This window comes from Mandrillus leucophaeus, unplaced genomic scaffold (assembly GCF_000951045.1).
Source record: "Mandrillus leucophaeus isolate KB7577 unplaced genomic scaffold, Mleu.le_1.0 Scaffold40, whole genome shotgun sequence".
Lineage (NCBI taxonomy): Eukaryota > Metazoa > Chordata > Mammalia > Primates > Cercopithecidae > Mandrillus > Mandrillus leucophaeus.
In genome coordinates this window covers 6,114,220-6,126,666 of record NW_012104254.1, presented here as the reverse complement: position 1 = coordinate 6,126,666, position 12,447 = coordinate 6,114,220, and the positions used below count along the sequence as shown (strand labels likewise).

General features: G+C 40.5%; 1 protein-coding gene across 6 annotated transcripts in view; it reads left to right on the top strand.

Moving 5' to 3' along the window:
* The window catches only part of RAPGEF4 (Rap guanine nucleotide exchange factor (GEF) 4), a 308,011-nt gene that overhangs the window by 262,339 nt on the left and 33,225 nt on the right, over positions 1-12,447 (top strand). For all 6 annotated transcript variants that reach the window (XM_011991906.1, XM_011991905.1, XM_011991909.1 and 3 more), the window contains 5 exons: positions 7,993-8,143; positions 9,871-9,959; positions 10,697-10,727; positions 10,949-11,027; positions 12,191-12,337. In XM_011991906.1, the coding sequence (XP_011847296.1) occupies positions 7,993-8,143; positions 9,871-9,959; positions 10,697-10,727; positions 10,949-11,027; positions 12,191-12,337 (497 nt within the window). The remainder of the gene's footprint in view (positions 1-7,992; positions 8,144-9,870; positions 9,960-10,696; positions 10,728-10,948; positions 11,028-12,190; positions 12,338-12,447) is intronic.

Here is a 12,447-nt window from a genome sequence, read left to right as displayed (position 1 = left end):
GGAGGCGGAGCTTGCAGTGAGCTGAGATCCGGCCACTGCACTCCAGCCTAGGTGACAGAGCGAGACTCCGTCTCAAAAAAAATAAAAAAATAAAAAATAAAAAAAAGAAGAAGAAGAAAAAAAATAGAACATGGATTTGCCACTAAGTTTTAACTAAATCCACCTTTTCTGTGTTTCATCCCTGTACAGAAGCAAAAACCACAGCTTCCCTCACTGAAAAATTAGGGTCCCTGTCATAAAAATCTTTGTGAAATTGATCTGGAGATGTTCTCTTTATAAGTTGACTTGGGTTTTATAAGTGGAACGTTTATCAAAATCTGCTTTTCTTTTTGATGAAAGATTCACATAATAGCAGCAGGTTCATATTCTTTAAATGAAGCCAAGTTTTTAGGAACGTTTTTTAGATTTCCTAGAAAAACTTTCAGCTTAAATTTTGTTGTAACCAGATTTTGTCATCATAGTCCCCATTTGATTCTGAAAAGTGTTTGATCCATATGTCACCATCAGAGCAAGTTGCTTCTGCAGATATGCAATTTGAGAGTTTGTTTCCAATAAAGAAGACTTTGTTTGACGATGTTATGAACATGATATGCTCCTTGGGAAAAAAAATGACTGTCTTATCAGATATGCTAAAAAATATTTCATATACATGTTCTCGGCCTCCTATCAACACTATGTACTCTTTTAATCTTGTTTTTTTACAATAGGGAAAGTGAGTTCAAGCAGCTAAATAATTTGCCCCAAGCTACATAGCTAGTAAATGTTAGAACAAGATATGAACCCAAGCAGTGTATTGCATTAGGGCACGTCCTAACTGCTGTGCTATGAGTACAAGCCCTTGGCTTGAGACTTAAAAGGAGAATAGCCAAGAACTAGAGACTTGTAAAAACATGGAGAATTCTGAAAATCAGTGGGAAAAATATTCTGAGCAAGAAAATGGAAGATAATTAAAGAAATTGATGGTACAGAAGGCGCTCCTGTGAGCTCAAAGTTAATAGGTACACACAAACAAAGGAGCAGCTTGTGTGGACAGGAGTAACATCACAAACTTAAACCCAGAAATGCCAGGTCTTATGAAAAATTCCACAACTGTCCATTGAAAATATTTTAAATGACTTCCAGAGGAGAATCAGTAATAACATTGGTGGCTAAGATTTACTGAATACTTAATATGTTTCAGAGACATGTTTTACCTGTATTATCTCATTTCATCCTTAACAGCAATCTTCTGAAGTTTACTGATGAGGAAACCAAGGCTCTAAATTGTCAATTAACTTACCAAAGATCGTACAGTTTTTATATAGGTGAGGAAGCCAGGATGGGACCTAAGCAGTGTAATTTCAGAACTTGCATTTTATGAACATGCCATATGAAGGAAGAAATAGACCCAGTGGTCAGGATGTCAGGCTGCTCCACAAAGACAAGAAGCCCAGAGTATAGTAAAAAAAAGCAAAAGCTCTGAAGTAGAAAGACTTGTGTTTAAGACCTGTGTCCTATAAGTTATATTATTCAGCAATTACGCTTAACCTCTCCAAGCCCCTTCTGTAAAATAGGGGTAATTATATGATATGGTCTGGCTCTATGTCCCCACCCAAACCTCATCTCGAATTGTAATCTGAATTTTAATCCCCATGTGTTGGGGGCAGAACCCTGTGGGAGGTGATTAGATCAGGGGGGTGGTTCCCCCCATGCTGTTCTCATGATAGTGAGTGAGTTCTCATGAGATCTGATGGTTTTATAAGGGGCATTTCCCACCTTCACTTGCACTTCTCCTTCTTGGCACCATGTGAAGGACGTGATGCTCCCCCTTCCACCATGACTGTAAGTTTCCTGAGGCCTCCCCAGCCCTGCGGAACTCTTTCCTTTATAAATTATCCAGTGTCTTGAGCAGTTCTTTATAGCAGCGTGAGAATGGACTGATACATTATACTTGCCCTACCCACTTCACCTGGTTGTTGTGAAAATCAAATGAGGTTATGTGTGTGAACATACATTATAAACCTTAAAATCCCATATAAATGTTGCTATTATTATACCATCAGGAGAGAAATATGGCATATTATAAAGAAGATACCAAAGCTTTGTCTTGTCAGTGGGCAGATGACCCCCAAAGTTTGTTTTCAGCTGCAAGCAGAGATCTTGTATGCAAAGCAGGGTTTTAAAAAACAACAACATTGAAGAGCATCAGTTTGAATGTTGTTAAGTGTTTTATAAATAGCTGCATAATTAGCATGTACTTACTGCAAAAAGTATACATAATATTTTATTCCCTGTTGTAGGCTGTAATGAATCTGCTGCCTCTACATCCTGGGAGGTTTTCACTTACTTTCCCCATGATAATTTTAATACATGGAACCATTATTAGCTGAATTAAGAATAAGTAAATGAGCAGTTAAAAAAAAAAAGTACAGAAAAATTACAGGTGCCTGTGGTGAGTAAGATAATAACTAGGTAAAAATATATGAAATAATTACAGTGTTTGAACGGCAGAGCCGGCATGAGGAAAATGACTCAATGGAATATTAAGCCTGCTGATGGCAGGGTAGAAAAACTGTAGCCTACACTGTGGCCTTCACCTCTTCTGATTCTCAGCCCTAAAACCTCACTGCAAACAGATTCAGTTTGCTCTCAGTCACATGTACACAATGCTGAAGGAGGTGGTTCAGTTCAGTGAAGATTTAGTCACTCTGAAAGTTTGTCATCCTGTAGATTAAATACCCAATAGCTGAAAGATTCTATTTAAAAGATGTACCAGATGTTTTGCAATTAAGTTCTGTATGAACTTATTTAGAATGTACCTCTGATCTGTATTTGACATCTTGACAAAATGGGATTCCGGGTAACTTAGATAAAGGCTCTTAAATAGCTGTGATATTTTTAAAGGTTTTTTTTTTTTTTTAGAAAAGTGCATTAGTTATAGCATTCCAAACTGTGCAATTAAATTGTTTGTAATCAGTTGATCAAAGAACATTGAAGGTTTTTGTGTGCCCAGTCCTTAGCTAGAAAATGCAGAAATTAACAGTGAGTTTACGACCTCGTTCCTTCTGTTAAGGATTCTGATTTAATGCTTCCAGATGGTGAGAAATACTTTATTACAGGTGAAGTATTCCTTATCTGAAAATTCAAAATCCAAAATGCTCCAAAATTCGAAATTTTTTGAGCTCTCATACCAGTAGGTGTAATGCAAACATTCCAAAATCAAAAAAAAAAAAAAAAAAAATCTGAAATCCAAAAACACTTCTGGGCCCAAGTCTTTGGGAAAAGAGATACTCAACTGTGTAAGCGAATCTTGAAGTTGGAATTTGGATGACCAGATTTAACAATGTCTGCTCAGTCGCGGTGAGCCACTGCTTTCCTAATTGACAGGTATTAAACTGTAGCAGAGGGGATCTCGTTCAGGTATTAACAATTCCTGTACCTCTCTATCAGATTATGAAGGCTGCAATAGTTAACTCTTGATTTTCTGCATGTGCTTTGTTATGAAGATTTGGGGGATCAATTTCTATATCTCAGACGGATTTTCCTATTTCCCAACAAACTTTGAAGTCATGTGACTCTGCTATATAATCTATGTTTGTGTGAAGAAAGTAATGTTAATATCAGACAAAACACAACAACATAGACAGGTAAAAAGAGTACTGGGGAAGAAAATAAGAAAACTGAGTTCTAGTTCCAAGAATTCCTTTGATAAATTTGGAAAAATCACCTAAACTCATTCTGCCTCGGTTTGCTTACCTCTAAGGTGATAGAGTTGAAGGAAATGTAACCAAAGGGCTCTTGAAACAGAGATGCTGTGATTCCATGACTTATCTGAAATCAACTCAAATGTATCAGTGATAAGTTTGGCCACTCAAACTATATGGCCTTTTCTTAATGGTGTTTAAAATACTAATTCAGTAAGTAATTTTATATTGCCTTACCGACTTTACAAAAACTAGAACTTTATGAGATATAGGAACCATGTTGTCTTTCTGCATCTCTTTCCCCATGAGCTCAGGCAGCCATATTTCTTCTTTCCTGGACCCAACTGTCATCATATCATGAGTCATGGCCTTATTCAATAAAAGCACTTCTTGATCATGCATTATTCCAATTTTAGCCAGAGAAGGCTTCTTCAACCTTCCTGATGTGTCTGAATTTATGAACATGCTATATTTGAAATGTTACTCTTTTTAGATTGCACTTTTGACATCATATTGAGACAAGGGAACTAGTAGGATATTCTCTATTCTTTGGCTGCTACCTGAAAGGAATATAGTTTTTCCCCCTTCCTACCTTTTTTGTAGGAGTTAAATAAAATCTAAAAATTACAAACTTTCTAAAAGCCTGGGGAGATTGTTATGGGAATGAATAGAAACCTCAGCGTCTGATCTGTAACCATTTCAGGTATAATCAATTGTATACAAAGTTCTCTTTGTGTTTCTTAAGAACCTGATTCAACAGACATTTCAGAAAGGGAACCCTATGTGTCGCCTCTGGAGGAGCAGAATCCTTGAGCAATGCCTGGATTCAGCTATAAAAGTAGTATCACCCCCACCCTCACTTTAGTAAATAAACATCCATGAGGGGACAAATGAGACTTTGTGAAATAAGTCAGTGCTTCCTTTTGTTTTCCCAGAGGTAAAAATACTGAACTTTCATGAGAAAAGGGAGAAAGTCTTTCTCAGTCCCTCCGGATTTGGTCAATTCTGTCTCCCTAGAGACTGTGGGGTTCTTCATCAAAGACAAGGGGTGCTCAGCCCTGGTTACTAAACATGCAGAATCAGCGCGGGAACCTTGAAACTTCAGTGTGCACACACTCACACAAAAGGAATTCTTTCTCATTAAGATTTTTGCTTTCTGGATGCATTTATTCTTAATAATTTCATGAACCCAAGCACTAAGGTCTAGTTGCTATAGCCGCTGGTTAGGATAGTGGGGGTGGGAATAGTGGAAAGAGCCCCATCTGAATTTGCAAGCCCTGCCATTTATTCACTCAACAACCTTGACCAGATCTCTTCTCTCTGAGTCTCCATTTCCTCACTGGTAAATATTTCTTCCTCAGGTTTGTAGAAAGCATCACTTGATAGCATAGGAATATTGAGCTTATTTTATGAATTGTAAAGTTCTATACACATGTTATCATAACAAGTAGGAAAGACTCCTTCCTCTCTCACTCTCTTGTCTCTCTCTCCCCACTCCTCCTTTCTCTCCTACACATGTGAATACCTCCTTTTCAACATGTTGTCCAATGTAATAGTTCAGATGAATAGGACTGCGCCCATTGTATCACCAGAACCTAGCATGGTGCTCCACTCAAAGTAGTCTGTTAATTAATAATTGGTGAATCAATTGGATAAATTTGAATAGTTTCTTTGCCTAAGTACTTGTAAAGCACTTTGATGTATTTTCTCTGAAAAGCATATTAATTCATTTGAAAATATATTTACCTCTTAAAAACCACGTTAGCGCCTTAATTGTCCTATGTTGGGGTTATATTTCTAAATTTAGGCTAAGCGTTCACCACTCTGTTACTACCAGCTCAATCAAAGCTTCCCTTTCCTCTCTATGCTGTTTCCATCTTTGAGTGACTTAAAATGTACTCATGTTGCATGTGTAGTGAAATAAGATCGTAGTTTATAGAGTAACTTAGGGCACAGTGTGACATCTTTTAAATTGGCATGATCTGAGAGAGAATTAAATTTGCTCGTTTTTCACAGCACAAGGCCATCAGAAAGGTTGTCTTTCACAGGCACTATCACTTAGACCTAGAAGAGGGGCTAGAAGGAAGAAGCTTAGCCTCAGGTGCCTGGTGAGGAACATACATGGTCCATAGTGGCATCAGGATATTTGGGACAACAGTCTAGGGAGCGAGCCCAGCCTAGTGGGAGTCTGAGCTGTACTCAGAATTCAGAATCTCCACCGACTCTTACATTTACAGGGGTTGGCCTTCCTCAGTCCACACCCCTACTCCGCACCTTGGCCATTCTTACTGTCTCTGTTTGGCTCCTATGCCATGGAAATGAAAAAGATAGCACCTGCCAAAGCCTGATGTCATCCAAGTTTCTACACAAACACAAGTTACCATAAAAGTAAACCAAAGACAGCACAATGGCAAGGCAGCATTGTGTTTTCATTATGTTAGTTTGTGGTACCTACCTGATTCTGCTTTGGTCCACCTTGCCTTAGTGTTATTAAATGTGGTAGCTGAAAGGGAATTTGGAAATGATTTCTTCTCACCTCCTCATTTCATGGGTGAGTAAATGGAAGTATGCAGCGGCTAAGTGACTTACACAAGATCGCATAGGTAAGTGTTGGCAGCTGGAGGACTTGAACCCATATCCTCCCACTCTTGGGTGAACCAGTACATATTTTTCAATCAGTCAAGACTTTCTTATTTGGTACCTACCATGTGTCTGACTATGCTCCTACATGCCATTAAAAAACGGTCATAAAATATAATGTCCAGCATTGCAACTCTTTGGAAAGAAAACTCAGTTATAAATGCATGCAAGCAAGAGACCAAAGAGTTAATCAGAAAAGAAATAATTTTCACATAAAGTGATCTTTCTTCCTTTCTTTATTGTAAGCTGAGAGAGAATTGTAGCAATACAGGTTGAGCAATTTTCTTTTTTATGAATCTTGTGCTCAATTTATGAAAGCCATTTTGCAACCCATTTACATGCAGTAAACCTTTGCTTTAAGGTTCTGTCATTTACCTTGATCATGATTATTTATAGTCCTTTTAGAAAAGGCCCTTTACTGGTTTAGCTCTCAAGCATAGCACTGCCATAAGCCGGTTTTCTACAACGTCTTTCAAGGCAGGATAGGAAGCTAAGACAGAGCCAGTCTTGTAGCTCGCTGTGAGGAATGGGGGTGTTGGGTAATGGGAAGAACACTGGACATCAGGAGTCTTGCATTCGAAACCTCTGCACTCTCACTGTGTAATCCTGGCCATTTATGCTTCTTTAGTTTCAGTTTGTTCACTTGCAGAAATGGAGTGACACTTTCCTCACAAGGCTATGAGTTGAACTGAAGTATTTTGTGTGCAAGTTATATTGTAAATTGTGAAGAGTAAGTTATTTTATGAACTAATTATCTATAATATGAACTATAAATCATTGAAAAAGGAATGGTATGTCTAACCTAAAATATTTCTTGATTACCTATGATGTTGTCCTTGTGTAGTACATACAAGAATGGACCAGGGACCTTTACTCTTGGCACATAGGAGACCCTCAATCCGTACTCGATGCATTAATGAATAAATACAGTTTCTGGGTGAAAGTCAGTATGCTAGGAATGGTGTAGAATACAGGACAAATGACCATCAACCCAAGCCTCAAGGTGCTTGCAATTAAGATGGTAGCTGTAAATGTGCAAAGAGCCAATAAGGTAAGTCATGTTTCTATACAAGAGAAGAAGGTATGGTGTAAAAAGTGTGTCTGAGGGCCTCACCAGAGAATTGGTACAGCAGGAGCCTTTCCTCTTCCTACCTCTAGGTGGGTTTATCTACCTTCAGCCTCGCTTGCCCACCCATGCACTCTTTGTATCAGCCATGGTCCCAGCAGGACTAGATGCCCACTTGGAAGGGAGGGGATTACAGAGATTCGGGCAGAATTTTGGAAACCAACAACAGGTGGAAACGCACCCAGAGAGAAGCAACGGCAGGAAACATTACCATCCAGAGCGGCAAAGGGCAAGGCACATCCTGGCAGAGAATGATAGCTAGAGCTAGACACAAGAATCCTTGTCCACACCAAATCCAGGAGGAGTCTGTGAAAGTCTAATCCCTTGGGCAACTATCAGGCCAGAGTCAGCAGGAATTAACAAGGAATTACATGCATTTGGCATAGACACTTTCTGTGGGGTTTTTCATGAGGGCCTAGGGGAGGAATTCTATCTGTCTAAAAGCCTGGCTTTCTGAAGCTGGGATCTGTCACTCTTTACCTTTGAAAGTAGCATGTGAAATGAGTGTGAAATGGCTCAATTTCTTCCTTGACTCCTCGGCACTTACCACGCACAGCCTTCACAAGGTACAGAACAGGAGAAAATGGACTATGCCCTCAACAATAAGAGGCGAGTCATCCGCCTGGTTCTACAGTGGGCTGCCATGTATGGAGACCTCCTACAAGAGGATGATGTGTCTATGGCCTTTCTGGAGGTAGGCGGGGGTCATCCCTTCCAAGAATACACCATTGTCCTACAATACAGGGACTTACCTGTGGGCTCAGCAGCTTCCCTGGAGAGACTGTCATTGCAAAGGCAAGACTTTGTGAACACATTCATTCATCAGAAAGGAACTACAGTCTGACTCCATAATGGGTAGCATTTTCATGTATTTTCATCTAGTCTCTTTTTCTTTGTATGTTTTATCTTGTAGTCACGTAGCACCCATCATTCTGCAGGTTGCTTTTTCCATTTAATTTGATATAAGAATTTTTCTGTCAGTACAGTCCTTATAATACAAATTTCTTTACGTCGCCTGAAATAATCAAAAAAATTTCTAATGACCATTGAGTAGCTGTGTCACAAATACATTTATGTGTTCCCTTATTGTTGGGTGTTCACATCATTTCCAGTTTTCACCTTCCTAGAATAGTAGTACGGTAAAAAGGCTTGTGCAAGTGAGTCTGTCCTTGATTACCTTCCTAGAAGTGGGATTACTAGATCAAATGGTAGATATTTTTGAGTGGAGTGGAGCAGATCGTTTATTTAGGAATTGCCAGAACCGGAAATGGTAGGCTGTGAAAGCGGTTCATGAACACTGCTGTAAGCTGCACTTCCCCATTCCTTCCCGTAACTCTAGCCCCAAATTACAGCACTGATCCTGACATTTAAGCCCAGTTAGTCACTCTCCCCTCCAAAATTTGGATGAAGACCTTACTTCTGTGCAGGCAAAAGGCAATGTTACTTCCGTTTCAAACTTTTCAGTCTGTGTGTTCTAAAATTATAAATTATCCAAAAGAAACATACACCCTCTCTCCTTTCTATTCATATCATTTCACAGCCAGAGGGGTGAGGCAGGGAGGGAAAATGGACCATGAGCATCCCTCCAAGCTGAGGAATGAAGTATTTTGAAAATGTGAGGAATGGCGGTAGCTTGGGGTCATACATTGACTCATGGCCTCTACTCATTGAGTACAGGACCATTTTGCAGATGAACTAAAGTGGTGGTGAAGCTGGCACTGCCATGGTTCTCACCTTCTGCTGCAGAGCAGAGTTCTGCTCCTAAGCAGAGCAGGCACACCTGCAGCTGCAGGGTCAGGACAGTTCCCAGAAGGGCAGCAGAGAGTCCTGAGTTGGTGGCACAAACTCAGCATAAATTCGCTACAGTGCTGAAGACCATGCTGCATCTTACCACCAACCATAACCACGAATGAGTAGCACCTAGCAAATAAACAATACATGCCAAAATAATGTGAAAATGAACACTGCAGTTCCCCTGAAAAAAAAAGAAGTAAAAAAAGTGCTCTTTTGTGGATTCCAAAATGACCCATTTCAAAACACTGGCTTTCATATAAATATCATACAAACAATTCACCTGCAATTTATTTTGAATTGAAGTTTTATTGTTGTAAAATAGATATCTAATATAAATTTTCCCATTGTAACCATTTTTAAGGGTATAGTTCAGTGGCGTTCATTTCATTTCTGATGTCCGTGCAGTCATTGATTGCCACTATCTATTTCCAAGACTTTTTCTCATGGCCAATTTTGAACTTAGACATAGTGTAACATTTTCTTCTTTGTTCTTCCTCCAGTCCATGAAGCCATGGTCTGGAGATGCTGGTGAAGCAGATGACATAGGGACACACCTTTATTGCTCTTGACAGAATCATGTGCCTTTTGCAGTTCTTGTTAAAAGCCTGTGACTTTTGCCAATTACAGGAGTTTTATGTATCTGTATCAGATGATGCCCGGATGATTGCTGCCCTCAAGGAGCAACTGCCGGAGTTGGAGAAGATTGTCAAGCAAATGTAAGGAGGGGCTTGGCTTTGGGGGTGTGCTTTCATCAAGTAAGTCTCAAGACATCCTTTGCCCACAGGAAAGGTTAAAGCTGGTCTTTCCATAGCCATGCCCTGCTTGATTTGATTTAAGCAGACTGGACCAAGGGCATAGGTGGTGCAGTAAGGCCAGAGGAACAGAAGGACTGAGATTCTGTTCATTCTGTGCTAGAAGGCTGCCAAAAGAAAGCCTGGGAAAGAAAAGATCCTCCTGTGTGGAGTCCAACTCAATAAATGTGGGTCCCTTAGGTTCAAGGCGGTGAATCTGGCAATAACGTGGCCGGCGGCACTTAAAGAAAGTTTGAGGGCAATTACTTATATGGAAAATTCACTGTCTGCTGCCAAAGCTGTTGATGGTGAATATTTGTGTCCTCTCAATGAACCACAAGGTCTTCACATGCTATTACTTGAGCTATAGATTACATGCAGTATCAGAGAGTGAGTGTGCTGCTAGATAAGACTTTGAAAGCTAGAAATCCTGGCTTTGAACATCGGTTCTGCCAGGAATCTGCCCCTGACAAGAGCTGATATCTTTGCTGTCTACCCTTCTGCTTTGATCTATTACTATTAAAATGAGGAAGTTCATATTGCCTCCTGAAAGGATTCTGTGATTGTGATTTCATTTTCTAACATAAGATTAGTTATATGCAAATAAGGCAATTTAATAGTAGCAATGGTATTAAATAATGTGCTTTCTCTACTTCTCGTAGCTCAGAAGATGCAAAGGCACCACAAAAGAAGGTAAATGGCATGAACTTGAACTCTCTGTCTGTGCCCTGTAGAATTACAATTCCCCAGAAATATTATATTGCAGTATACATAAAAGTGATTTCTTTTTTGTAGACACAAAATATATTGTCTTAATTTCTTGACTCTGCTTGCTTCTCAGATGTGTCTCCTCTGAGTTGCTAGTGTGCATTGGTCACTCTCCCTTATGGCACTTGCTGTGGTTGTTTTTACAGCACAAGGTTCTTTTGCAACAGTTCAATACAGGTGATGAGAGAGCCCAGAAGCGCCAGCCTATCCGTGGCTCTGATGAAGGTGAGAACCCTCTTTCAACTAACTCATAGTTGTATAGATTATTTAGAGTCAGGATAATGGTAAGCATCACCTTGGACCCACAGAATAACTTCTTTTGGAGGTGCCCTGTTGCCCTCCAGATGGTTTGCTTGGAGGTGCCTTTTGGTGGCCTGATGATTTATGTCCTTAAACTCTTGTGCCTGGAGCCGAGGTGCCTGTCTACCCTTCCCTGATTCAGCCTCTCCCTGCTTAACCCCTTTCCTGGGAGGAAATGAAGATGATCTCAGGGTCTGGTTGTCAGGATTGCCCACCCCTGGGAAAAGCTGGTGGGAAGGTAGCTGGCGCCTAGTGGGTGCCTAGGAGACAGTGGATCACCAGCATCCTGCCCAGGGACAATGCTCTGGCCCTGAGCACAGCCCTGAGCACAGCCCTGAGCATGGAGGCTTTACATCAGGAAGATCAAGATGCTGGCTTTTGTTTGGTTGTTTAAGATTCTCCAAAGAATCACAACCAAAAATAGTCACAATAATAATGATAAAAATTTCATTTAAAGCTATAAATGAATCTCGTCATTTAGGACTGCCTCTAAACCCAGGAATTACAATACAATAATGGGAATTGCTCCCAGGATTTTTGTGTTCAGAGCTGAGCCTCGGGGTGCCATATCCAGATCTGCTGATCTAAGTCTGCTGAGCTAAATAGCATCCAAGCTTACGTGGCCTGGCCCCAAAGCACACAAGCCACTGAAGCAAGTGAGCAGGAGTATCCGCACGTGCTGATGGCCCAGGCGGAAGCCCTCCTGTGTGCAGAGGTGTGAATGGTGGCTCCCCACCGCCACACAGGGTAGCAGTGATCTGTAAATTGCCTACAGTGTAGTACTTCAGACCCTGAACATCAGCCTGAAGACACTCTCCATTTTTTCCCATGACCTATTTGTGGGGTTTCACCAATATCTCTTGTTCTTTTAATTGGACTTGGCAACCATATGTGCACCTATTCTTAGACCAATGCTAAGGTAAGCAGTTTAGAAGGGGCAGGCATGAGGTAAATGAGTATGAATAAATATAGTAATAAAAATGGCAAAATGATGCAAATTGGAGAGGATGCCTAAACATTTTTCATAACTACAGTTTTATTGAAAACTCTTAAGACTGATTTACTACCTTGTCACTGCCTTTGCATAGTTCTGTTTAAGGTCTATTGCATGGACCACACCTACACAACCATTCGGGTGCCAGTGGCCGCCTCGGTGAAGGAAGTCATCAGCGCCGTTGCCGACAAGCTGGGCTCTGGGGAGGGCCTGATCATAGTCAAGATGAGTTCCGGAGGAGGTAACAGCCTTAATCGCATTTTGGGCTCTGCAAAACGGGACTTTCCATCCAAGCAGAAACTATGTAAGAAGTTAGTGTGGTCATGTGAGGCTCACCCGGAGGATGAACTG